Below are 26,709 nucleotides of genomic sequence, written 5' to 3'. Positions count from 1 at the left end.
CACTCTCACCCATTTCATCCCCACATACCCAACTCCTGTTTACCACCCCTCCCGCTTTTCTTGGTTCTTTCTGGATGATGGGCTATCCCTGCATCTCACCCACTGCCCTGGATCAGAAGCAATGCAGCAAAATGCGGCACATCCACAGCAAGGCCACTTCATTTAATTGGCAACCCCCCCCACCCATGTCCCCTCATGTAGAAAAAGAGAAGATACAATATATCTATATTTGTATTATATTCAGAGCCCTCCCTCAACCCCCCTCTAAAAGAATCATCTCCACCAACTTGTACTATGACCCATGGCATACAGGTGCAAGGAAACAATCAGTAATCCAAAGGTGCTTTATTGTAAATCTGTGATCCTAGGGTCACCAACCTTCAGATGACCCCAATATACAGTTGTTAGTCTTTATTTTCCTCTTCTTGATAACAGTACGAAGAGGAACAACTGTCTCTAAGAGCAAGGTAGTCATGAATTATCATGAGGAGCCCCCAATGCGTCAATATTTCTATTACTCATGATGCTGTATTCTACGAGTCAGGTGATACAACTGTCACAATACTTATCACATTGCCAAACCTTGACACATCATGCTATCACTCAAAAGTTACTTCACAACACAGGCATCAAGGGGATCCTTGCAACAGTCTGTAGCGAGAATGAGTAAACTTTGCAGACTCAATGTATCAGCAAACTAATGCCACAAACAAAAACCATATACAACCAGTAGGGGGAAGTTATGTTGTTAGAAAAGTTTGTACAAAATGACAGCATGTTGGTATCTACAGTGATGGCTGGACAACAATTCTTGAACACGTGGCCAGGAAACTGTACTAAGTGTGGAGCTAAATGTGGTACATGTGCAAGCACTGACATCTAGTTAATGTCTGACTGGTAATTGGCCTAACACTAAAACGAGGCAGTTCTTCATGCCTGACTGCGATGGTGACGATGATTTAAGGAACAGATTGTCTAAGCATAAAACAAAAGCAAACTGATTTTTAGAGAGCATATCATGTTAACGTTTGAGAAGTATACGAAAATCATCTTAAATTAGAATGAATAATCATTATAGAGAACATCAACACCACAGAATTTTAGCTAACCTTTTGTTTTTGTCATCAATCATGGAATTTTCAATGGTCAAGCATCCACAAGTGATGCCACTGACAAAACAGACCATCACAGCAACAAATACAACCACTGCATTTGCAGTTCCACAAAGCAGTTTGTCCATTTGATAATAAAGATCTTGATAGCACAATGGCCCACAAAATCTCTCCCACTATAGTGAATTGGCCCCAACTTGTTGCTAACTCCTTCAAGGAGCTCAGACCTAGCCTCGCCCGGCTAGACCAAAATTGCTGCCCCCTCCACCACATCCATGACACCTTGCCTTGCTCATGGCTAATATACAAATGGAAATGGACAAAATTAACATTGGAATAAATACAAAATGACATAAAATGAGTGGTAGTTCGCAAGGACCTTTCCCTGCTTGATGCATGTGGCACCACAGCCTGACACACAACCTCTATCACTCTTCAGCACTTCCATCCACCTCTTCACCCTCATCAGCATTTAGTCATACCTCCTCTGATTCCAACAAATGCCACTAATTTGGCTAATGGCAAGATCTTTAATCTACAAAGCTAAACATACATATCCATCACATTCCACATTATCACTACAACTTAGTAAATGAACAACTGTAGAATAGTTGGACATACTATAAAAAAGTGCATGTAATTTCTCTGTATTATAAAATAACCTCCCTTTTCTACTTCACACTTAATAATAATGATAAAATACATGTTATCTTTCACCTTTCTACACTGAAGTGATTACAGAACATGGTTTGATACATTCATGCCCCTGACGTCATCCCTTTGCAAACCCCCACATTAACCAAACTGGAAGTGGAATCCACCGGGAAATCCACTCTGGAATCCGCCACCTGGGCCACCAGTGAAGCTGAATCCCCCCTGAGAGCTATTAAAGAATGCCTGGAAGATCTGATTCGGGTCCAAATCTGAAATGATGGAAAAAGAATACATTAGTAATTGCGGAATCATTTACAAACAGGAACATGTCATTCCTATGTAAATACATATAAACCAAAGGGCATTTTCCCCTTAGATGGGGGTTTGCCAAGTCAAATCATGAACCTATTCTGCACACATAAAACCCATTCATTGCTCCCGCCCATCTTTGCATCTCATGGATGTCCCCCACCACACTGTTCAGGTTCAAGGCACAGCAGTAAAAAAGAGCTGGGTTCACAGAAGATGAAATCTCTTTACCTCCACAACTTTCTCCATCCACTCGAAAAATTTGGAACAGACAAGAATATCCATTTGGGTCATATCACTCATCTAATCAAAATTTCCTTCCATTCACTATCATTTACCTAGTTGTATTATATGGAAAGAGAGCTACGCTCGTGGTGACCCGTCTTTGTGTCTCTCAAGATCAAGTTTTTTTCTTAAAATCTTGAATAGTGTTTGCACACACTGTTTCATTCTTTCTTCCATGCATCCCCAGTGGGGAGCTGTCATGAGGTAATGGTGGTGGTAAATTAGGTCAGGTAGTTGGGCCCTGCTGTGGAGGTACTCTGTCTTGCTGTATTACATTTGACATCAGCAGTGTGGCAGGGGACAGGGATATCCCATTATTAACAAGGTGCTACGATGTGAAGGGTGACGAATGGGTTCTGGATGGCTGCAGGCTCAATACTTTGACTCCGCCAACCATCACACAAGGGAAGTAAAGGCCCTTTGGCATGTAAGTTCATTTACCCATTTTTCTTTCTAGTGCAGTACTCTACGCATTCTCTACCCTCCACCCATGAATTTCTCATACAGCCTTTATTTACAATTTGTAATAAATCTACAATAAGGAGGAGGAGGCGAAATGAGGAAGATGAAAAGATGGTGGGGAAGGTAGGGGGAAGGAAATGGGGAAGGAGATGAAGAAGAAGAGGGAGAAAGAGAGGGAGAAAGAGATGGAGAGAGAGAGAAGTTGGAGAAGGAGAGGGAGGAAGAGAGGTAGAAGGAGACAAGGATGAGGTAAAGGAGAGGGAGATGAAGGAGAAAGAGGAGGAAGAAGAATAGGAGAGGAGGGTGCAGGAGGAGGAGGAGGAAGAGTATGAGGAGTACAAGGAAGGTGAAGAGGAGGAGCAGGAGTACAAAGAAGAGTTGGAAGTGGAGGAGGTGGAAGTGGAGGAGGTGGAAGAGGTGGAAGTGGAGGAGGTGGAAGTGGAGGAGGTGGAAGAGGTGGAAGAGGTGGAAGTGATGGAGGTGGAAGTGGAGGAGGTGGAAGTGGAGGAGGTGGAAGAGGAGGAGAATGAGAAGAGGAATGAGGAATAAACATACAGTGGTTCAACTCTATGATAGTGGAGTACTCACCCTCTTGGGGAAATCCACCACCATCTGGATCATTGAAGTCATGTCCCCGGTCATACATGGCCCGCTTCTTTGCGTCTGTAAGCACCGAGTATGCCTCCCCAATTTCTTTAAACTTGACCTCATGGTCATGCTTCTCATTTTCACTTGCATTAGCATGACGATCTGTGAAAGAAAGAAAAATTGGGTGTTCAGTGGACTATGACTCGTTTCTTACTGGCTAACTACTCAATTGCCATAATCATAACAGAACTGGACACTTGATAAATACATTTCCTGTTTCTTTAATAACTTTAAAAACAAATCTGACTGGATGGTGATTAATTGAAAGCAAACATTATTTAGCAAAATTTTTGCGATTCCAAAGATTCTTTCAATTCAAATCTTATGAATATCTATTCAAACCTTCGACTAAATGCCAAAGCCCTGAAAAACGACTCCCTATTTTCTCGTTTTCAACTCTACTTACCAGGATGATGTACAAGAGCCATTTTCCGGTAGGATTTCTTGATCTCATCCTCACTTGCAGACTTGTTGACACCTAATATTTTGTAGTAATCCTTCCTTTTAGAACGCTTCAGCTGGATTTTTGCCTCCTGAAGTAACCTTTTGTGTTCTGTCGAAAGAAAATTTGGCATAAAAACATGTTCACTTCAACACCAATTTTCAATTAATAAAATACCCACACCATGAACCTTCTATTTGAGGGTTTTATCTTAAAAAAGGTTTGTACTCTAATAACTGCAATAACTAAAGCAATTTAGTGTTCTCTCCAAAAAAAATATGCCCCAACTCGGGCAAAAACAAATTTTTGTCAATTATGATAATTTTTTTTAAACATTTTATTTCAACTATCTCAAGTCTACACACCTTGGTTCTTATCAATCTTGAAGACCTTCTCATAGTCTCTGACTGCCTCTTGGTGTTTGTCAACACCCTGATAGCACTTGGCCCTCCGCAAGTATGCCTTGACATAAGTTTCATCCAAGTTGATGGCTGCTGTACAATCTTCCACAGCCGCATCCAATTTCTCAAGCTGTCAAATGTAAATGTAAAATGTCTTTAGACACCTAGAAGTATATTTTGCCTTGCTATAAATCACCCATTTCCCATATCCCTACTTGGCCGTACAATACCATTATCAACACTTACTGGCCTGCTTTCATATTTTAATAAACAGTGGCTATTTTCATCCCATTAACATTCATTACCTATGTTCTTTTGTCACTATGGGAAACTAGGATTTCATTTTTACCAATAGCCTGCAAATAGCCCCTTCCTCCTTATAAAGGAGGTTGCCAACCAAGGTATACACCCATACCACATTTGTCCAGCACCCATTTGCTTTCCCCAAGATAACTCACCTTGGAATTAACAGTAGCTCGATTGAAGTACAGCTTTGCACATGTGTGCTTGTTGAGAGGATCAATTGCCAGCGCCTCTGTGTAGAGGTCATAGGCATCGACAAAGGCTCCCCTCTTGAAGGCATCGTTACCTTCCTCCTTCTTCAGTTTAAGTGCTTTTGCTTTCTGTGATGTTGGAAAAATAAATCATCTATTAGACTTCAACTAAAGCAATCCATTAGTCAATACACTTTACTAGTATAATTACAATATTTATACGCAATTGCATGTGCTTCTAAACTTCTAATACGCCATTACCCTTTCTCCATCCACCATACTTGTTCTCCAACTTCAACAGTTTACATAAACAACTACAGCCTCTTCTTACCTTGTATATCTCCTTGGCCTTAAGATGGTCTGGGGTCAGGCGTAAAACACGTTGGAAATGATTGAAGGCAGCATCCTGGTTATCCTGATAGTAAAGGCACATTCCCCGCACATAGACTGCATCCACATTACCGTTATCATAAGACAGGATTTCACTGCAAGAAACAAATTCATAAATCAGTCTACAGTGATGAAATCATATTTCACAAATACAGTACCAACATTCAGGAATACATTGAATAATGTGTGAAACAATGTATAAGGAAGCTAAATTATCTTTCAAGGGAAAATATTGTTTGGCAAAACTTGAAGGAATCAAATTTCTCAACCTTAGCATTTCTCAAAATGTGCGTCAATACTTCATGATCCAGCACCATGGACTAATCATGCATTAAGACACCATGATGCACTTCAACCAAAATTATAAACAATTTACTTACTTGACAATTTCTTGTGCATCACCAAATCGTTGCAAGAAGACCAAATACTCGGCTTTGCGGATCTTGAGGGAAAAGCACCCAACAGCATGATTGAGAGCACGGTCGATGTGATAGATTGCCTGCAAAGAACAACAACTCGTTAGGTAATCCTACCTGCGAGCCTTACAAAAGGTATACATTCTTCACCATTATTTTCATCTTAAACATCTTCCCAGGTTTACCGTCAGGTTTTCTACATACAGAAAGCCTATCACCTATACTTCAGAACACACTTTTTTCAGAAAGAAAATTGTATGCTATATCACCCATCAATATGACCCCATTAACCCATTCAACTCCGATGACAAGATGTCTTGTCATTTGGTCAAATAAAACAAAAAATCATAAAACACCAAAATGTTTGATCAAACACCAGAAAAATATGACGTCAGTCCTCGCTTCGCTGCGAGCGAAGCGAGGATTGACGTCATATTTTTCTGGTGTTTGATCAAACATTTTGGTGTTTTATGATTTTTTGTTTTATTTGACCAAATGACAAGACATCTTGTCATCGGAGTTGAATGGGTTAACCTGGTGGCATTCTTTGTAATTTTGTTACGGTTAATACCGATGTATTTTCCTCTCGTGAGGGCCATAAAGACATCAAGTACTATTCTTAAGCACTGAAAGAGGCTACAATTGCCAATGCCAAACTCTACTTACCGTTCTGAAGTCTTTCTTGTCAGCGACCTTGTCCACTTCAGCTAAACAATCTAGCAACATCTGCGCATTGTTCATCTCATCCCTGATGTTTCGATTGTGAGGTTCCATCTCCTGCGCTTGGCGGAGGACAGAGAGTGCGGCCGTGGCATCGCCCAATGCAATGTTGCACTTGGCAACTCGAATGTGACCCTACGAGGAATACAAAAATGGAACTTTTAGTACTGTAATACATTACAAGGGTCCAATGATTGTTGTTATAATTATTATCATTACTATTATCATTAATATTAAAAATGTGCACACATGAAAACACACACACACAGAGAGAGAGAGAGAGAGAGAGAGAGAGAGAGAGAGAGAGAGAGAGAGAGAGAGAGAGAGAGAGAGAGAGAGAGAGAGAGAGAGAGAGAGAGAGAGAGAGAGAAAGAAGAAAGACAAGAATGAAAGAAGAAATAAGATAAAATGAGGAAAGAAAGAAGAAAGAAGAAAATACGGGGCACAGAAAAACTGAAGAAGAAAGAAGGGGAAAATAAAAATATAGAAAAGGACAGGAAAGTGAAAAGAGATGCTAAAAACAAGAAGCAAAAGAATCACCTATGGGTAACACAAGACGACAGAAGCATTCCCCCCCCCCTACACACACACACCCTCCTCCCTCCTCCTTACCTTGACAAAGGTTGCATCAAGTTTGACAGCCTCTCTGGCATCAGCCAGGGCGTCGGCATAGCGACCCAGCATCATAAGACATGCTGACCGATTGCTATAGTATGCCGCGCAGTCTGGACACAGTTCTGCAACAAGAAGAGAAACGAGTTTAATGCTGAGATCGGGTTCACTTTCAATAACAAAATTGCAATACATCATGGGTGATAAATACGTAATACATTTGTGTGTGTGTGTGTGTGTGTGTGTGTGTGTGTGTGTGTGTGTGTGTGTGTGTGTGTGTGTGTGTGTGTGTGTGTGTGTGTGTGTGTGTGTGTGTGTGCGCACGCAGTAAACATATTCATAATCATAAATCTTGTGTCTAGTTCTCAGAAAGGTTAAGACAGCATCCTAAAAACTTTTTTTCTAAGGATCCAATGACGCCATCACAACTGGAAACTTCTTGTTAGTCACATCCTTTCCAGCAAGGACTTTTTGATAACTTGAACTCAGACTCGTGCGTATCCGTTCAGACAATAATGAATTTGATTTTTTTTCTTTATGAATTCCCTTACGTATCTCGTTTTATACAGCTCATTTTAAATGATCGAGGTGTCTAACCCTATTGATGATGTGCTCAAATGTTTTGTGAACCACTTTCGTACAAGAAAAATAAAATAAAAAAAAAACGATATTACATCGCACATTTCATAATTTCGTCGTCTTCCCAGGGGATGAGTCCTAGGCTACGTCACCAAATTCCACCAGCTGCGCAACATCACGTGCGCAGTTGTAAAAAAGCAGTATCGGTTGTCTATTTCATAATACTTAGTACGAATCATAATGTCGACATAACTTAAGCACACTATGTACAGCACATACAGACAATTATCATCATTATTATCTATATCTTACAACACCGAAGCAGGTCGTGAAACTTTCAATTGTGTTTGGAGCCGAGAATGTTCCATGGGCAATTAAATCTGATCACAATTCGATCATAAATGCAAACTCCGATCGAAGGAATCGAACACTATTCCGTTAAGCATACCGGCAAGGCCTTCTGAAGTCAGACCATCGTTCCTCCAAATTACCTGTGACCTTTACATTTATTTATATATAAAACTGTACGGGCTAGGGATCACAAGAAACAGGAGAAATCTGTGCAATAATAAACAAATATGAAAAACGAATGCCCTCATGACGTACAAAGACAAATATATGATGACGTCATGTCGCTTTCAAATCTTGAGTCGACAATGCGAGAGAAAAATGAAAAACAGAATCGGCGCGGCCCCCTCTGATATGAAAAGAGACAAACGAGAGGACGAAAAATCGTCAATAAACAGAACTCGGCACAATGGCAGAGTTGCCACAATGAGTTTTGGAAAGACTCCGGAGGAAATGAATGAAAACTCCGAGAAGACAATGACAAGGGAGGGGAGGAACAACAGAAGAGCAACGACGGCGACGACAAAAGATCAAGAGTCCAGCTATGACGTCGGCGCCGAGGGGAGCCGGCGGCAAAACAACGTGACGTCACGATGCCGAGAACTTGCGTCACAATTACGTCACACCTACGTCACGAACCCGCAAGAGGAGAACAGGAATACACACCAAGAACTACATAACACGTATTTGGGTTAGCAAAACAGGAAAACACAAAACAAGAGCACAAGTGACACGTGAGGGTGGGTGGAAATTGAAGAAACAGGTCAGAACAGACTGGAAAAGAAACGGAAGAGAGGGAGAGTTGCGAAAGGAGCAAGGAAATATTGTAGGTCGGGAATTAGGAACATGAGGTTGGCATAACCAAAGAAGGAAGGAAGGAAGGAGAGGAAGGAAGAGGTCGACTGAACGAAAAAAAAATTGGGAAACAGAAGAAGAGAAAGAGGAAGACGAAGAAGGGAGACGAAGAAAAAGCTGTAGACTACGGAAGCAAAAAAAAAAAAAAATGAAAACTGACAAGTAGGATGAGAGAGAGAAAGGAGAAGAGGGAAGGAGAAATGGAAGGAGTAAGGGTGAGGGGGAAGGGGGAAGGTGTGCAATTGGGGTTATGGAGGTAGGAAATGTATATACTACACAACAGACGCTCCTTTCCTTTATAATATAATTAGGTCAATAAAATTACGTGGACCCGCATGCACGCACACATACACCGAGAGAGAGAGAGAAATGCACCATGTGTCCGTGCCGTCTCTGCCGTTCCACAGCCACACTGAAGAGCAAAGTCCTCGTGGGAAAAATACATATACACACACATACACAATATTATATATATATATATATATATATATATATATATAAGACTGAAGGTGGAAGAAGCAGACGAGGAGTAATGGGAGAATTTCACGCTTTAGCGTGAAATTCTCCCATTACTCCTCGTCTGCTTCTTCCACCTTCAGTCTTATTTGTCATAATAAAGTCAACACACACACACACACACACACACATATATATATATATATATATATATATAATCTTCAGATTAACTATTGACACTCATTCATTTCCTCAGTCGATGTGCGACTTCCTTCAGCTATATGAACAACCCGCTCCCCCATTCACATCACCACAACCCATCCCCCCCCCCAAAAAAAAAGACAGGGACGGTTTTCACTTTCGAGTGCCGCCTCAAGATTCCATTCACCTGAGGGCGACTGCAACTCCCGAGTCCCACTCGAATATAGCGGTCACGTGACGTCACACTAAGCAGTGACGCCATAACGTTTTCATTTTCAAAACTAACAAAACTGCAATTGGATACCCTTGGACATTGGCGGGGGGCAATATATTATATATATATATATATATATATATATATATATATATATATATATATATATATATATATGCGCACCCTAACTACGATCCTAAAACAGGTCCTAGGATATTAGCACTAGTGCCAACTCTAGGGCACTCTATGGGGTAGGTGGGGGCGCCATAGTATCGATGCACGTAAAAACAAAGAAGGCCACATCAGTATCATTCGCGGAGAAAGTAACATTTTTTAAATTCAATAACGATAACTACAGAGAATATCACAGGTCACCCCACAACATTTTGCCCTCCTCCCTCCATCCCCCTTCTCCTTCGCTGCCCCCAAACCCTTTATCTATCTACCTTCGTCTTTGAGTTCCTCATGTGGGCGTAGGGCGGTAGTATCGGAGATGACGTCACACAGCCTGAGCGTGCCTTCCCCACAGTGGTGGTGATGGTGGTGATGGTGGTGAGGGGGCTTGAGGGCGACGATGTCGGAGTCCTCCAAGGTGGTGTCCTGGCCAGCGACGACGCCGCCCTTCTTTTTGTGCGTGGGCGTGCGCCTGTTCCGCTTGTGCGAGTGCCTGTGGCGGCGCTTGTGGCTAAGGTCGTAGACGGGGTCGAAGTCCAGGTCGAGGTCGTGCAGGTGATGGTCGCGCTTGCATTCGTGGTCGTGGTTGTGGTTGTGGTCGTGGTTGTGGTCGTGGCCGTGGTCGTGCTTGCACTCATGGTCGTGGTTGTGGTCGTGGCCGTGCTTGCATTCGTGGTCGTGGATATGGTGGTCGTGGTCGTGGCCGTGGTCGTGCTTGCATTCGTGGCCGTGGTCGTGGCCGTGGTCGTGCTTGCATTCGTGGCCGTGGTCGTGGCCGTGGTCGTGCTTGCATTCGTGGCCGTGGTCGTGCTTGCACTCGTGGTCGTGGATATGGTCGTGCTTGCAATCGTGGTCGTGGATATGGTGGTCGTGTTTGCACTCGGAGTCATGATTATGGTTATAATCGTGGCTATGGTGGTCGTGCTTGCATTCGTAATCATGGTTATGATTATGATCATGACCGTGGTCTTCATTACCATGCTCATGCCCATGCTCATGCGCATGATGATTATGCGCATGAATGTGGGGATGCGCATGGCCATGCATGTGAGCATGAGCGTGTAAGTGGGCGTGCATGTGGTTATGACAGTGCCCGTGGGTGTGGGTGTGGAGCCCGTGCGTGGATACGGGCGGCCGGGTGTGGGTGTGCTCTGGGGGTGCGGGCGCGTTGGCTGCTGCGGCTGCGGCTGCGGCAGCGGCCTTTGCATCGGCGGGCATGGTAGCCGCGGAGAGGAAGCACTGCCCGCTTGCGAGCTTGCAGAGCTGACCGAGCACCCCTGCGAGGTTCCTGAGGGTACAGGTTGTGGTGTCGGGCGAGGGCGGGCGGAGAGGGCCCACCAAGACACCGAGGTCCTCCTTGGTATCAATGGTTCTTCGAGGATGAGGGGAAAGAACCCCCCGACGACGCGAATCTCAAAAAAATAAAGTTGATGACTTCCTTATCGAAGTCTCCGGAGGCGAGCACCGAGTACTCGAAGTCAGCTTCTTCGGTGCTGACACGAAGTCCCCTCTTCTCCGACAGACTCCGTTCCTTTTAACCTTAAACAAGTTAACTAACTTGGCTTTCCGGTCTCCTTGAAGAGAGAGGAACTAAGGCTTGAGCAAATCGACAGGTTCTTCAAGAACCGTCTTCGTCTTGTACCACTACTCGACTATTCAAAAAAACACACTTGGAAGCGCCTCTTGTCCAGACGAGAGGGAAGAGGAAGTGGGGGTGGAAGCGTGGGACAACTGTTCCTCCTAGCTGACCAGCAGCTAGATCTTGGGAGCGTCCACCTTCCGTGGTGCCTCGACGTTGAGTGCCACAGACCTCCAGACCTCCAGCCGCCTGGAGTGCCAACAGGTTGGAGGGGGAGGGAGAGCCGGCGAGGGCGGCGGGCGGTGGAGACGGAGAGGAGAGGAGGAGGAAGGAGGAGGAGGAAGGGGAGACGGAGGGGGTGGAGGTGGATACGAGGGAGGCCTGGGCGGGACACTAAGGAGGAACAATCTACAGGCGAGTGGGTGGCGACGGCGGCGGTGAGTGCGGGCGGGCGGGTGGGTGGGGATGGAGATGGAGAGGCAAGCGGGAGAGGAGGGGAGGGGAGGGGAGGGGAGGAAGGGGGGAGAGAGGGGAGGGGGAGGAAAGGGAGAGGGTGGGGAGTGCCACCGCTCTTTGCTTCTTCGACCCTTGGCTTCAACATGTACAGTAGATGGAAGGGAAGAAAAATCCAAGAAAAGAATCGAGCCTTTTCAATGAGTAAAGAACACAGACTGAAGAAAGGAAGCTGTGAGAGAGGAGAGGAAGCCGGGAGTGAGAGGAAAGGAGGCCGTGAGAGGGGGATGTGAGGCCGAGGGGGGAACAGGCCATAACATAGGGGTACTGAGGCCGTGAGAGGGGGGCACATGCCGTGAGATTGGGGAACAGAGGCCGTGAGAAAGTGGCAGATGCCGCGAGATTGGGTAACAGAGGCCGTGAGAGGGAACTGAGGCCGTGAGAGGTGGACATATCGTGAGATGGGGGCCCGAGGACGTGAGAGGGGGCTGAGGTCGTGAGAGGGGGACATATATCGTAAGATGGGGGGCCGAGGTCGTGAGAGGGGGACATATATCGTAAGATGGGGGGCCGAGGTCGTGAGAGGGGGACATATATCGTAAGATGGGAGGCCGAGGTCGTGAGAGGGAGGCCGAGGTCGTGAGAGGGCGACTTAGGCCGTGAGAGAGGGGGGAACAGAGGTCAAGATTGGGGACTTAGGCCGTGAGAGAGGGGAGATCGAGGCCATAAGATGGGGGACCGAGGCTCGTGAGATTGGGGAACAGAGGCTGTGAGAGGGAGAGAACAGAGAGCGTGAGAGAAGGGGAGCTGATACCGCGAGAGGGGGAATTAAAGCTGTGAGACGAGAAAGTAGCGAGATATGGAATGCTCATTGTAGCGAGACAGAAGGGGAAAAGGAACTGAAAAGGGAACAAAACCCTAGAGAGGAAGGTGGACAGAGTGAGAGGGTCGGGGGACTCCGTGAGAGGGTCGTGGGACGCCGTGAGAGGGTCGGGGGACTCCGTGAGAGGGTCGTGGGACTCCGTGAGAGGGTCGGGGGACTCCGTGAGAGGGTCGGGGGACGCCGTGAGAGGGTCGGAGGACGCCGTGAGAGGGTCGGAGGACGCCGTGAGAGGGTCGGAGGACGCCGTCAGAGGGTCGGAGGACGCCGTCAGAGGGTCGGAGGACGCCGTGAGAGGGGCGAGGGACGCCGTGAGAGGGGCGAGGGACTCCGTGAGAGGGTCGAAGGACGCCGTGAGAGGGTCTGAGAACTCCGTGAGAGGGTCGAAGGACGCCGTGAGAGGGTCGAAGGACGCCGTGAGAGGGTCGGAGGACGCCGTGAGAGGGGACGACGGCATCGTGAGAAGACGCCTTGCGCCGCACATCAGTTAGTCATGTTTACATATTTTCTCCCGTTTAAGACACAGTGGGATTAAAATAATCCTGGGATAACCTTGTTCAAGATGGCGGCAAATGCATCGTTTTCCCTGTTGGGTCATCACCAAAATTGGGAAGTTTCCAATTAGGAGGAAAAAAAAAAAATACGGAACATTCCGTATACCAAAAGCAGTTTTCATTCCGAATAATTGAAACTTCGGACCCGTTTTTATTTACCTTCGTAAAATCAAACGGCGTCCATAATTATAGACAACAATGACTGTCAATGATTATATCATTACTACCTTCAACCATTAGCTTTCCTGTGCTATCAAGTAATAACCAGCTCTTTACAACTTTCTATAGTACATGAACCTCACACGGTAAAAACAGTAAAATAAAGATAATAAACAATATAATAAATGAATAAATAATAAACATGTATACAATTTCCTTAATTATTAACATCGCCAGGATGTCTTGACATTTATGCAAGATGACGTCACACCCAATTATTTCGGAACATAATCCGCTTCCTTCCATCCCAAGCGGCCAATTAGACCTTCATTAGCGTCCTTTTCCAATTGCCGTCGTCGTCGTCGTCAAGTGTCGCAATCTTTCGAGCGGTAAGGAGACCCGCCCCGATTTTCGTACTCGTACAAGGGAGTAGGAGGAAGGGGGAGGGAGGAGGATGGAGATAGGGAGAGGGAAGACGGAGGGAGGGTGGAGGGAGGGCGGGAGGATGGATGGATGGATGGATGGATGGATGGATGGATGGATGGAGGGAGGGGGGAGAAAAAAGAGAGGAGGGAAGAGGAGGGGGGGAAGGAAACGGAGGAGGGAAACATGGAGGGAGGAAGAAAAAAAAGAGGAGGGGTAGGAAGGAAAAGGAGAGAGAAGGGGAAGAGGGAGGAAGAGACGGAGGAGGGAAGAGGATGGAAGAGGGAGGAGGAGGAGGAGGAGGAGGAGGGGTAGGCATCGTGCGATGCTGTTGTGACATCCACGATCACTTCTTTCTCATTTTATTTGTTTATTTGTTTGTTTATTACGTTTCGCTCAAACATAATTTCTATTTTCCTTGGCTGTATTAGTAAACAAGTCACGGAGCAGAACATAATTCTCATATGCATAAGAATGAGTAAATCAATCAATAAAATGTCCACATGTCTCGTGCGTGCGTGCGTGCGTGCGTGTGTGTGTGTGTGTGTGTATGTGTACATGTGTGTGCACATATAGAAAGTCGAACATGGTGTGACCTGATGAACTACTTGGTTGTATCTGTTTGTCAACAATACACAAGTAACTGAGACCTGTAGCAATATGTTCCTAATCACACTGAATAACCACACACACACACACACACACACACACACACACACACACACACACACACACACACTCACTCACTCTCTCTCTTATGTTCCACACTTAGTTGATTCCATTCTGGTTATCATAAGGCGATTTCAATCACACCATGGATGGCGTTCAGACATTTTTCAGCCGCAATGACACACATTGTCTAGTTCTAGAATGCAGTCAATTATAGACGGTTCCCAAGGCTGCGGGGAATTTCCCTAAAATTCCCTTACATCTCCAATGACTCTTAATTAACACACGTGTCCCTACATCTAGGGGGAAAAACACGAGAACCATATTAGTTCCTAATGCTAGAATTTCTAGACTTATTTCTATCTTCCAAATACTCGAAGATGTAGTACTAGCGAGAGAGAGATAGATAGAGGGGTAGAGAGAGGGAGAGGGAGAGAGAGAGGGAGAACAAGAGAGAAGAGAGAACGAGAAGAGAGAACGAGAAGAGAGATAGAGAAGAGAGAAAAGAGCGCGCGCGCGAGAGAGGAGATAGAGAGAAGGGGAGATAGAGAGACAGAAGAGGAGAGAGACAGAATAGGAGAGAGAGAGAGAGAGAGAGAGAGAGAGAGAGAGAGAGAGAGAGAGAGAGTTTAACAAGCCTACAGACACCCCCAGCGAAAACAAATAAATAAAAATAAAATAATAATGGGGGGAGGGGGTTCAACAACAACAACACCGAAGTCCCCCTGGACAACGCAAGGTCGCCTCGTGCTCGCCAGCCGAGGTCAGCGGACACACACGAGCATTCGAGGTCAACCATTTCGGTCCATCCGCTTCGGAAGGACGACAAGGGCTCGTGGACATTCCGAAGCACGACCACGACGACGACGACGACGACGACCGAGGTCCCGACTTCGAGGAAGGTTTCCGCTGTCGAAGTGGCCACAAGACGACGACGAAGTGAACGAAGTTTGCAAACAAGAAAACACCAACATGACATGACATGACCACGGTATCTAAACCGAAAGACGAAAAACGACCACAAAAACGATTAAAGGAACACACAAACAAATACACCATCAAGACAAGCTTCGTTCCATCGGGTCCAACTTTATTCCATTTGGTTTTTGCTCCCTGGCCACAGACAACCAGACACATTGAACGAGCTTCCTACCGTGGTCTTACAAGTACATGACCCCCATACAATTCATACATACATGCATACATACATAAATACATATATACATAATACAAATACATAAATACATACATACAAATACATAAATACATACAATCCATACATACACACATAATAAAATACACATATACATAATATAAAATACAGTGAGTACATAAACACATAAATAAACAAAGCAGTAGAAATAAACAAGAGGGACGGAAGCACTGGAGCGGAGAGAGACAGGTAAACGAAAACGACGACGAAATCGAGGACAACGAGTACGAGGACGACAACGAGGACACAGGTACGAGAAGTGACGCCCTCAACTGGATTCTGTGCGGCGGCTTGGGCCACCCGAGACGGCCCATCCATCCATCCATCCATCCCTCCATTCATCACATCAATGAGGTATGCCGCCTGATAATGAAATAAACCCTTCTACTCCCACAGACCTCTCTCTCTCTCTCTCTCTCTCTCTCTCTCTCTCTCTCTCTCTCTCTCTCTCTCTCTCTCTCTCTCCTGCCTCTGCCTCTTACTCTCGGCGTGTCACTCGTCTTCCTCTCCTTCTCGCCTTACCCCCCTCCTCTCTCTCTCTCTCTCTCTCTCTCTCTCTCTCTCTCTCTCTCTCTCTCTCTCTCATTCTACCTCTGACCATATCCCCTCTCCCTCTCTCATTCTCTCCATAACCCCTCCTTCTCTCGCCCCCCTCCTCTCCCTCTCTCTATTTATTCATGTGGGAGCAGCATCCTTGATGTTGGCTTTTACTCTTATCCGGCCTACGACTGCGCCCATGAAGGGGAGGGAGGGAGGGAGAGAGAGAGAGAGAGAGAGAGAGAGAGAGAGAGAGAGAGAGAGAGAGAGAGAGAGAGAGAGAGAGAGAGAGAGAGAGAGAGAGAGAGAGAGAGAGAGAGGAGGGGGAGGATGGAGAATCAACGCCATACAGAGGTTCTCCAACGAAGCTGACACCAGACCCTTAGATGGTGAATTCACCCCCCCTCCCCCCTCTCCCTCCCAGACCCCCTCCCACCCCCCCGGGTGGAGAAGAAGCGGGCCCCGGGGCGCCATTTCGGGCCCAAAAGAGGGATCGTGCCATGTCCGTCCCACGAAAAATGGGACCAGTGAAAGTTGGGGAGTTCTGGATCCTGGAAGAGGAGGAGGTGGAAGAGGAGGAGGAGGTGGGAGAGGAGGAAGAGGAGGTGGGAGAGGAGGAAGAGGAGGTGAAGGAGGGGGAAGAGGTGGAGGTAGGAGGAAGAGAAGGTGGGGGAAGAAGATGAGGTGGAGGAGGGGAAGAGGAGGTGGAGGGAAAGAAGGAAAATAAAAGGATAATGAGGATAAGTAAGAGGAGGAGGATAACGAGGAGGAGGGGGATAATGAGGATAAGCAATAGTATGAGGAGGGGAAGAGAAGGAAAAGGTGGAAGAGGTGCAAGAGGAAGAAGAGGAAGAGAAGAGGAAGAGGAGGAAATGGAGAAAGTGTGAGCCGAAAGAAGATATCGCGAAGAATAGGGAATGTGGAGAGGAAGGGAGGGAGGGGAAGAGTGGTGACGGGAGGAGGGGGAGGGGGAGTCGTCAGAAGAGGTGAAGGACGAGGGCGTGAAGGGGAGGAGGGGGAGGGGTGAAGAGGCCAAGGACACGGCCACCTGGGGAGGAGAGGGAAAGGGGAAAAGGGAGAGGAGAGAGAGAGAGAGAGAGAGAGAGAGAGAGAGAGAGAGAGAGAGAGAGAGAGAGAGAGAGAGAGAGAGAGAGAGAGAGAGAGGAGGCGAGAGACAAAGATAAGGAAGGAAAAGATGAAGGAAAAAAGAGAGGGAGAGGAGGGAGGAATGGAGTGAGGGAAGTGAGTGAGAGGAGGGGGAAAGGGAAGACGGGAAGGAAAATTCAGAGAAGAGGGAAGAAAGGAGAAATAAAAAGACAAAGAAGGAAATACAATGGCGAGGGGGCAAATGCGACAGCCAGGTAAGGTAAGGCAAGGCAAGGCAAGGCAAGGCAAGCAGGCAAGGTAACGCAAGAGGGAGAGGCCAGCTGCCAATTTGTCGTGAGGTTTGCAGGGCTGGCCGAGGGTAGTCGGCCTTGGAGGAGGATGGGCAGGGGCGAGGGGGCGAGGGGCGAGGGAGGTTGGCGCTCGCTGGAGGTGTCAAATGTTGGAGGTATGGAGGGCTGGGTTGGGGTGAGGGAGGGAGGGAGGGAGGGAAGGAGGGAGGGAGGGAGAGGAGAGACACGACTTGTAGCGGGAGGGGGGGGGAAGGCTCTGCCGGCCGATGGACGTATACGAGCGATGGGCCAAAGGTCGAAGGTGAGGGTAAGTTCCTCCTGCCGCTGCCGCTGCTGCTGCTGCACGTGGCAGCGCGGAGGGGGGAGAGAGGGGAGGGCACCAGGGAGAGGAGGTGAGGGGAAGCAGCTGGACAAGGAAGGGAGGAATGGTGGGGGGAGGGGAGAAGGCAGGGAGAGGGTCAGGGAGAGAAGAAAGGGAGAGGAGAAAGAGGAGGCAGGGGGAGGAGGAAGGGAGAGGAGGAAGGGAGGAGAAAGAGAGGAGGCAGGGGGAGGGGGCAGGGAGAGAAGAAAGGGAGAGGAGAAAGAGAGGAAGCAGGGAGAGAAGAAAGGGAGAGGAGAAAAGGAGAGGAGGCAGGGGGAGGAGGAAGGGAGAGAAGAAACGGAGAGGAGGCAAGGAGAGGAGGAAGGGAGAGGAGGAAGGGAGAGGAGGCAAGGAGAGGAGGAAGGGAGTGGAGAAAAAGAGGAGGCAAGGGGAGGAGGAAGGGAGAGGAGGAGGGGAGAAAAGAAAGAGGAGAAAGAGAGGAGAAAGAGAGGAGGCAGGGGGAGGAGGAAGGGGGAGGAGGAAGGGGGAGGAGGAATGGGGAGGAGGAAGGGAGGGGAGGAAGGGGGAGGAGGAAGGGAAAGAAGAAAGGGAGAGGAGAAAAAGAGGAGGCAGGGGGAGGAGGAAAGACGAGAAGAAAGAGAGGAGAAAGAGAGGAGGAGGAAGGGAGTGGTGGACAGGTAGCAACCCTGCCCACGACTACAGCGAAGACTGGCTCTCGAGGAGAGATGAAAAAATTGAACAATAAACAAAACAAAACAATGCACGACGGAACAATACGTACGGCACCTCCAACAACAGGCACGCGCGCGCACTAACAATTAGAACCCTACAGCACGCACGCGCAACCAAGCCTTCAGTTTACCTTCTAAAAATCAACAAAAGAAAGAAATGAAATCGATCTCACGCGTTCGGTCGGCTTCGTGGTAGAACACCGACAGGACAGAGACAGGCGATAGCGTCAACGTCAGTATGATACAACGCAAGAGGTCCGAGGACGCGACGAAAACAGACCCAAGCCGAAAATAGAGTACTGTGTATAGAGGGTGACAAAATACCTGGGGACAAGGAGACACAGGGGCGGGGTGGAAAAGTATGGAAGACAAAATAGGTCCAGGGTAGGTACGCAGTAAACGAACCGGTCAGTCGGTCAGTCAGGTCAGTCAGGTCTTGATGGCACAAGACTGGGATGTTGACGAGTACTCATCATTCAGAATACCAAGTTACGTCATCTATTTTCCATTGCAACGGCAATGTCATAAATATGCCTATTGATGTTCATAATTCACAACTCTCACTCTCTCACTCTCTGTGTTGAATTACCTTTCCACGTGTTGACATTTTCTCTCCGACCTGACTTGACGGCTCGTGCCCTACACGTGGCACGGTATGCATGCCCACACGTGACCTTGAATTGCACCAGCCACAGAAACCCGATACCAACACAGGGCTAATGTTTACATCAAGAATCTTGGGTCCAGAAGCCCCCCCCCCCGCCCCCAATCTCCCTCCCTCCCTCCTAAATCCAGGCTTCCAGGGAAGTTCCCGAACTGGGAGAAGGGACTGGGGTGGGGGTGGAGGCGAGGTTACGGGCCAAAAACTGGTAACGGTTCGTAGTCTGGCGATTCTGTTCAGAGGTAAAGTGATCCTAAGAAGGCCGTGAGATAGCATTACACAAGTAAAGGGTACGCTACCAAACCGACCAAAAGCCAGTTGTATAAAAGCGTATACTATAAGACAAGAAGTACGTGGCCTAAGTACGCTCGAGGAGTGATGAGCCCTCCCACTGATATATGGTAAGTACGGATGCCCAATGATGCCATATAGCGTGTTACAGCATTATTCCTCCCAGTCATCGACAACTTGTTCTTATTGGCCAGGATGCTAAGGCAGTTGGCAGTTACTGGTGTTAGTCGTTAGATGGAAGCCCGGGTGATGACAAGAAATCGGGATCAGGACGACATGCAAAACTTTGATGGAAGAGTTTTCTCCGGGTTGTCGCTCAGCGATTCCATTCAGTTGACATATGGGATTAAAGTTGTTACGCTCTCCCACCATACCCCTTCCCCCCCCCTCTCTCTCTCTCTCTCTCTCTCTCTCTCTCTCTCTCTCTTTCTCTCTCTTAATGGAAGGTTCGTGTCGTTTGGGAATACCACAGGGCACGGGAGAGGAGATCACCGCAGGGAGTTAAGCCCGTGTACAGGTAAGGATGGGAGGGGCATGGGAAGGTAGGAATACGAGGAGAAACAGGAAGAGAGAGAGGAAGACCAGGAGGGGAAGCAGGAGGAGAGGAACAGGCGGAGGAATAGGAGGAGCAAGGGGGACAGGAAGAGGAGAAGGAGAAGGAGATTAAGGAGATGGAGGGTGAAGAGGAGGAGGAGGTAGAAGAGTAGAATCGGGACCAAGAGGAAGAGCAGCTACAACAGAAGGAGGAGGAGGAGAAGCAGGAGATGGAAGAACAGCAGCAGCATGAGGAGGAGGAGGAGGAGGAGGAGGAGGAGGAGGAATTCTCTTGTTCATCAGTTTACAGCGACGTCACGCCTTACCCATTCTTGTGAAGGGTTAAAAAAAAAAAGGTAATTACCACCTTGGTTGTTCCTTGACCCTTAGACGTCTATGGTCAAGTTTTTATAAACTTTATTGTGGCAGCCGATAAGCAATTGTATCTGGCTCGAAAACCTTCTCCCTCGTTAATTTAACCTTTCCGCTGAGTATTTTCTCTACTCTGCCGCCTGGTGATATTATCATTCAACTGGGAGCAAAGTGGACGAACGTTCTGGGTCCGTTCAAGTTTTTATTGAAATTTTCTTTGCATGTTCTTTGAGGAAGAAAAACATCTCGATGGGTTATATCTAAGGAACTTGAAGACAACAAAACCAACAATGAAACCTGGCCTCAAGAGCATTTCTCTCTCCTCTCTCTCTCTGTCTGTCTGTCTCAGCCGTGGGGAGGGAGAGAGGGAGGGAGACAGAGAGAGAGAGAGAGAGAGAGAGAGAGAGAGAGAGAGAGAGAGAGAGAGAGAGAGAGAGAGAGAGAGAGAGAGAGAGAGAGGCTAAGACGGTAGGGGGGAGAGGGGAAGGAGCGTGGCAGAGAAAGAGAGGAAAAGATACCTGGAAAGGGGGGGAGGGGAGGAAGAGAGGAGGGGGAGGAAGGGAGGAGGGGGAGGAAGAAGAGATAGGAAGGAGGGAAGGAAGGGGAGGAAAGGAGCAGGAAAAGAGAACAAGGAGGAAAAGAGATTGAGGAAAATTAGGAGGAACTGGTGAAAGGCAAGAGTATTCTGTCGGTGAGTGGTGGCGGTGGCGGTGGCAGCCACGGGGTGGTACAAAGCCCTGAGGAGAACACACATGCACGACCAAGATGGACACTTGTCTAGTGGCGGTGGTCTGTTGGTCACTCTGTAACTGTCCTGTTTGTCTGTCTGTGTCTGTTTGTCTGTGTTTCTGTGTGTGTTTGGATATGCATCACCTCATTCTGTCACTTTCTCTCTCTCTCTCTCTCTCTCTCTCTCTCTCTCTCTCTCTCTCTCTCTCTCTCTCTCCCCAACGGATTTTCGCTGTCTCTGCCTGCTAAGATAAAAAAAAAGTAATAATAAAAAAAATAAAATAAAATAAAATAAATAAATAAATAAATAAATAAAATAAAAATAAAATAAAAAGATACCCGCCCACATTCCCCCCCCCACCCCCGGATAAAGGACAACTTCTTGAGATAATGCACAAGTGTCGCTGATGCATCCTACTTAACCAGTGCACGACATTCGTTCATGCACAAAGAGCATGCGCACCCTAGCTTACGTGCCGACAGTCGTGCGTGGTTCGCCACCGCCTAGAAAGAATCACGTGCTGGACTCGTGATCGACTCTCATTACCCATCCAGATGCGAACTCACGAGATCATACATGCCCCGATTTATAGGTAATGCTGTGTGTGTGTGTGTGTGTGTGTGTGTGTGTGTGTGTGTGTGTGTGTGTGTGTGTGTGTGTGCGCGCACATGTGCTTATAATGCATATACATGTATGCAGACTCGTTCATATTCAACAACTGGCAACCGACACAGAAATCAGCCCAAAACGAGGTAATTAACGACCGCAACACCACCACCATCCCCTCCCCCCACCCCCACACCTCCCCCGGGGGAAGGGTCCTCCTTCAAGGCCCAAAAGGAGGGCCGAACCTCTGCACGAAACTCGAACCCGACCTTCTCGAGCAGCTTCAAGGGTTCGAGCAAGTTCGGGAAGTGAGCCTGACCCAAGAGCGGGCGTGGGCACTAACGGGCACTGGCGGCCAGTGACGGACGACAAAGTGGAGACAGTCACATTTAGTTGTGGTGGTGGTGGTGGTGGTGATGGTGGTGGTGATGATGGTGGTGGTGGTGGTTGGAATGGGGGGAGGAGTTCCAGTGGGGGTACGAGTACATGCTGGAGAATGGAGATGGTGGTGATAGTGGTGGTAGCGTGGCAACACGCCTCTACTGCAGTGTCCCCTTAACGCATATACCATTGTTTAAATTCAAATTACTAATCTTGGTCAAACCATTGTGTGTCAATTATAACCAAAATTATATATTGTAAATATTGTTGTCACATACAAGGGTAGCCCTTATATTGTAAAAAAAAAAGTATCCATGTAACATTATTTGCATAACTTGTACAAAGTAATAAAATGTTTATTGTATATAATTCATGTCATGGCGGACGGGAAATCCGGACGGGAAGTCCAGAAGATATGAAATTTCACTTAATCCTTCTCTAAGGACGATACCCGTTAACCATGATGTAACTAACCACATCAGTAGTTATGGTGATAGTAATTGTGGTAACAGTAGTGACTTCTGTAAATAAAGTGAATTGGACAAAAGGTGCCCACTCTTCCCCAAAAAATAAATAAACGAATAAATAAAAATAATCAATCAATCTAGCACCGAATACAATATCATCAAGGAGCATTTGAAGAAAAATTATAAATTTCACGAAGAAGCGAGTTGTGACTGAGAAGGCACGCGGGTCGAAAAACGGACAAGATTAGCATAAAATATGAAAAATAAGTGTGTGTGTGTGTGTGTGTGTGTGTGTGTGTGTGTGTGTGTGTGTGTGTGTGTGTGTGTGTGTCTCTTTCTGAGTGTGTGTGTATTCACTTGGTCTTTGGATCACGTGTTGGACTCGTGATCGACAGCTATTTCCCTCCTGGAAGAGAGCTCAGAGCTCGTAGGTCCGATCTATGGGTAATGCTATGACCTTGCACACACACACACACACCCAACTCCCCGCCCACGAGAGTCAGAGTAACGACCCGAAGCGCAGCGGTACCGAAATAATTTCGGCCCTGGGCAGGATTCGAACCAAGAACTACAGGCCACTATGGTGGTAGTTCAGCGCTCTACCAACTGCGCCACCGTGTGTGTGTGTGTGTGTGTGTGTGTGTGTGTGTGTGTGTGTGTGTGTGTGTGTGTGTGTATCTCTCTCTCTGGGGGTTGTTGAAGCAAGGACAGGAAATCCGCTGCTGGCAAGAGGCCTCGAAATGACACGAGCTGACCACTACAGCTACCAGACCCTCAACTCCCAGAGGTGAGCCATGAAGAACTGGTAAAAGGAGAGGCGAGAAGAGGGGTAGAAAGGAAAAGAAGAGGGGGGGGAGTCCAATAAGCGGGAGGAAAATAAGGGTGAGGCGACAGGAAAAGAGAAGAGAGAAGAGGAGAGAGAGAGAGGAGGGAGGAAAATAGGAATAGAGATAAAAAGAAGGAAAGAGGAGAATTAGAGGGAGGGGAAGTGACAGCGAAGTGACAGGAGAAGGGACGGGGAAAGGGACGGGGAAAGGGACGGGGAAAGGGACGGGGAAAGGGACGGGGAAAGGGACGGGGAAAGGGACGGGAGCCGACGTCGCAGGTAGGTTATGGGCTCGAGTGCGGTCGCGTGCGGCCCCGAGGCCCTGGCGGCTGTCTGTCCTCCTCCTCCTCCTCCTCCTCCGAGGGGATGCTCGTCCTTGGACACGGGCAAGGTCAACCTTAGCCGAACTCCGCCCTTGAGTCACGTGGCTGGCAAGAACACCCGCGGCATACCGACCAGTTTATCATTGTCGTCGTCGTCGTCATCAAACCTTTTACTGTATCCAGCTTTTTAAGCCTATTCTAGTTCTCATTGGGAAATTTTATTGAGCTAAAGTGTGTGTGTGGGGGGGGGGAGGTAATTTTTGTGAAACACTGTTTTTCTAAAGCATCGATATTGTTTATTTGACCCAACATTTCATCTACATTTTTATTCTTAAGGTTCTACCATGTTCATTTCTTTAAAACAACAATAATAACACCAAATAATAATAATAATAATAATAATAATAATAATATCAAGTCTGCCGCCAGCCTGTTCAATTCAGGGAAGCCCGATCCCTTTGCTACATTGTTCTTGCTGTACACCTGTTGCGAAACCCCACGAGTCCAAGACGCACGTGCAAGCAACGAATAAATAATTTTATTTATGAGGAAGCCGGCAATAAAAGGTGGTCAGCAAGCAGAAACGAAGACGTTTAAACAGAGTCAATCTTATTACAAAACAGGAATCCAATTAAATAATACCTCACATCTGATTCAATTTACTCAGTTGTCGACTAAAACATTTGTTTTGCTTTGTCATTATCATTATTATTCTAATTTTCAACCAACAGCTTACTTGGTCAAAAAAATTAAAGTAAAAAATCACTAAAATGTACAAAGATATATTTCAGATAAAATACAACAAATAATCAACCAAGAACGAATACATCAACAAATGAAACAAATATCCTAACAACAAACAAATAAAGAAGTACATAGAGCAACTCTAAGATGTCACAAATAAGACAACAAATATTCATCCAAGAATGAATATAAAAAGTAAACTGATCAAACAAATATTCAAACAATAGATAATTAAATAAACCTCAGGGTTCCAAGCCTGACCTGAAAATGACCTCCTCCTCCTCCTCCTCCTCCTCCTCTGTCGGAAATTCTCCGACCCAGCGAGTCAATGTCCTTGCCCTACAACGACTTTTTACGAAAAGAGAGGGGGGGCACTATGTCTTAAGAATATTTAACAAGTTTAGAAAAAGGATACAAAAAGTTTATATTATATATATTATATATATAATATATATATATATACTATATATATATATATATATGCTAATAAGAACACGGGTACGTGTGTTCACTTTTGCAAAGTAGACCACTTGGAAAAAGAAACTAACGAAGCATAGCCCATTCGTATATTACATCTTTAGTGCACTGAAGATGTAATATACGAAAGTGCTCTGCTTAGTTTCTTTTTTCAACTGGTCTACTTTACATATACGTATATATATATATATATATATATATATATATATATATATATATATATATATATATTCGACCTGCATCTCTAATCAATCCCTCCCTTCGCTTATGGTCATCTTACGTAACGGCCCTACAAAGAACGGCCGTACACAGAACGGGGCCTGGAACTTCCGCATACAACAAATTGTCTGCACGGTCCTGTCCACCTTTCGTACCGCTCACGTTCCAGAATACACATTTCCAGGCCAACCCATTGCGAGTTTTCATCGGAAGCGCGCTGGTCTCGCATTCGCTTAGTTGTGGGTTCGAATCCCGCACTCCTCTCCGATTACCAGCACTGACTGCCCCCCCAACATTCCCCAAGCGTACGAGAGTAAAAGTGACGGCTTCGGCCGCAGCTACTCGGCGTCTCCTGGCGTAGTAAGCTCCTCACCAATCCACTAAACTGTCGCTGGGTTTCTGGGGATTAGTCCGAGATACAAGCCAAAATGTATCGACCATCTGACTACGCATCTCCATCTCTCTCTCTCTCTCTCTCTCTCTCTCTCTCTCTCTCCCTCTCTCTTCTTTTTTTTTTTTTTTTTTTTTTTTTTTTTTTTTTTGAAGGTGGTAAATGGAGGTGGCATTGAGGTGGAAGTGAAGCTGTTGCTTGAGGCTGAGGTGGTGGATGAGGTGGAGGGTGAGGTGGAAGTCAAGACCGAGGTGGAGACGATGGCGGAGCTTGTGATACAGATGAATATGGAAGTGGAGAGGGGAGGTGGAAGTGGAGGGGGAGGTGGAAGTGGAGGGGGAGGTGGAAGTGGAGGGGGGAGGTGGAAGTGGAGGGGAAGGTGGAAGTGGAGGGGGTAGGTGGAAGTGGAGGGGGTAGGTGGAAGTGGAAGTGGAAGTGGAGGGTGGAAGTGGAGGTGGAAGTGGAGGGGGAGGTGGAAGTGGAGGTGGAAGTAGATGTGGCACTGACACTGGCACCTCCCGGCCAGCAGGTCAATCGATGAGGGTCAAGTCAGGTCAGCTTGAGGCGAAACAACAGTCCCCCTTCAAGCTAGCTCATACGTCAGACCCCTCCACTCCCTCCTCCCCAGGCCCCAGACCTACGTCATCATGTTCACTCCAGTAACCTCGGCAAACTTCCGCTAACTCCAACAAACATGTTACCACCGTGTCACCAACATATTTCCGTCAACTGTGATAACCGCCGACATATTTGCGTCAACACTGGCAATCGCAAACATACTTCACTTGCTATTCCCCCCCCCCCTCCAACCCTTCACCGCCATGGTCAAATTATATACTATTCATATTTTGCCAACCACCAAACGATTTTATTAAGCTAGGACAAAAGTTCAAGTTGATTTCATATATATATGTGTATGTTTTGTATGTATGCAATAATAGTATGACAATATGTCTCCGACCTCAATAAATTAGACAAAAAAAACAACTACGTTTACT

The 26,709-nt window shown here is 46.8% G+C and overlaps 1 protein-coding gene across 1 annotated transcript in view; it reads right to left on the bottom strand.

Annotated features, from left to right (window-relative positions):
• Window positions 1-330: 330 nt before the first annotated feature.
• LOC143027810 (uncharacterized) overlaps window positions 331-26,709 on the bottom strand; it is a 95,970-nt gene continuing 69,591 nt past the window's right edge. Inside the window, exons 3-11 of the mRNA XM_076189400.1 lie at window positions 6,946-7,070; window positions 6,280-6,468; window positions 5,578-5,696; window positions 5,139-5,292; window positions 4,772-4,936; window positions 4,278-4,443; window positions 3,877-4,023; window positions 3,411-3,572; window positions 331-2,035 (exon numbers count right to left, since the gene is read on the bottom strand). Coding sequence (XP_076045515.1) covers window positions 1,908-2,035; window positions 3,411-3,572; window positions 3,877-4,023; window positions 4,278-4,443; window positions 4,772-4,936; window positions 5,139-5,292; window positions 5,578-5,696; window positions 6,280-6,468; window positions 6,946-7,070 — 1,355 coding nt within the window. The 3' untranslated portion in view covers window positions 331-1,907. The remainder of the gene's footprint in view (window positions 2,036-3,410; window positions 3,573-3,876; window positions 4,024-4,277; window positions 4,444-4,771; window positions 4,937-5,138; window positions 5,293-5,577; window positions 5,697-6,279; window positions 6,469-6,945; window positions 7,071-26,709) is intronic.

The sequence above is a fragment of the Oratosquilla oratoria genome, chromosome 8, assembly GCF_046742065.1.
Source record: "Oratosquilla oratoria isolate Oo_2021 chromosome 8, ASM4674206v1, whole genome shotgun sequence".
In the NCBI taxonomy this organism is placed as follows: Eukaryota; Metazoa; Arthropoda; class Malacostraca; order Stomatopoda; family Squillidae; genus Oratosquilla; species Oratosquilla oratoria.
Note: the sequence above shows the minus strand (reverse complement) of the source record. Positions and strands in the feature narration are given on the sequence as shown.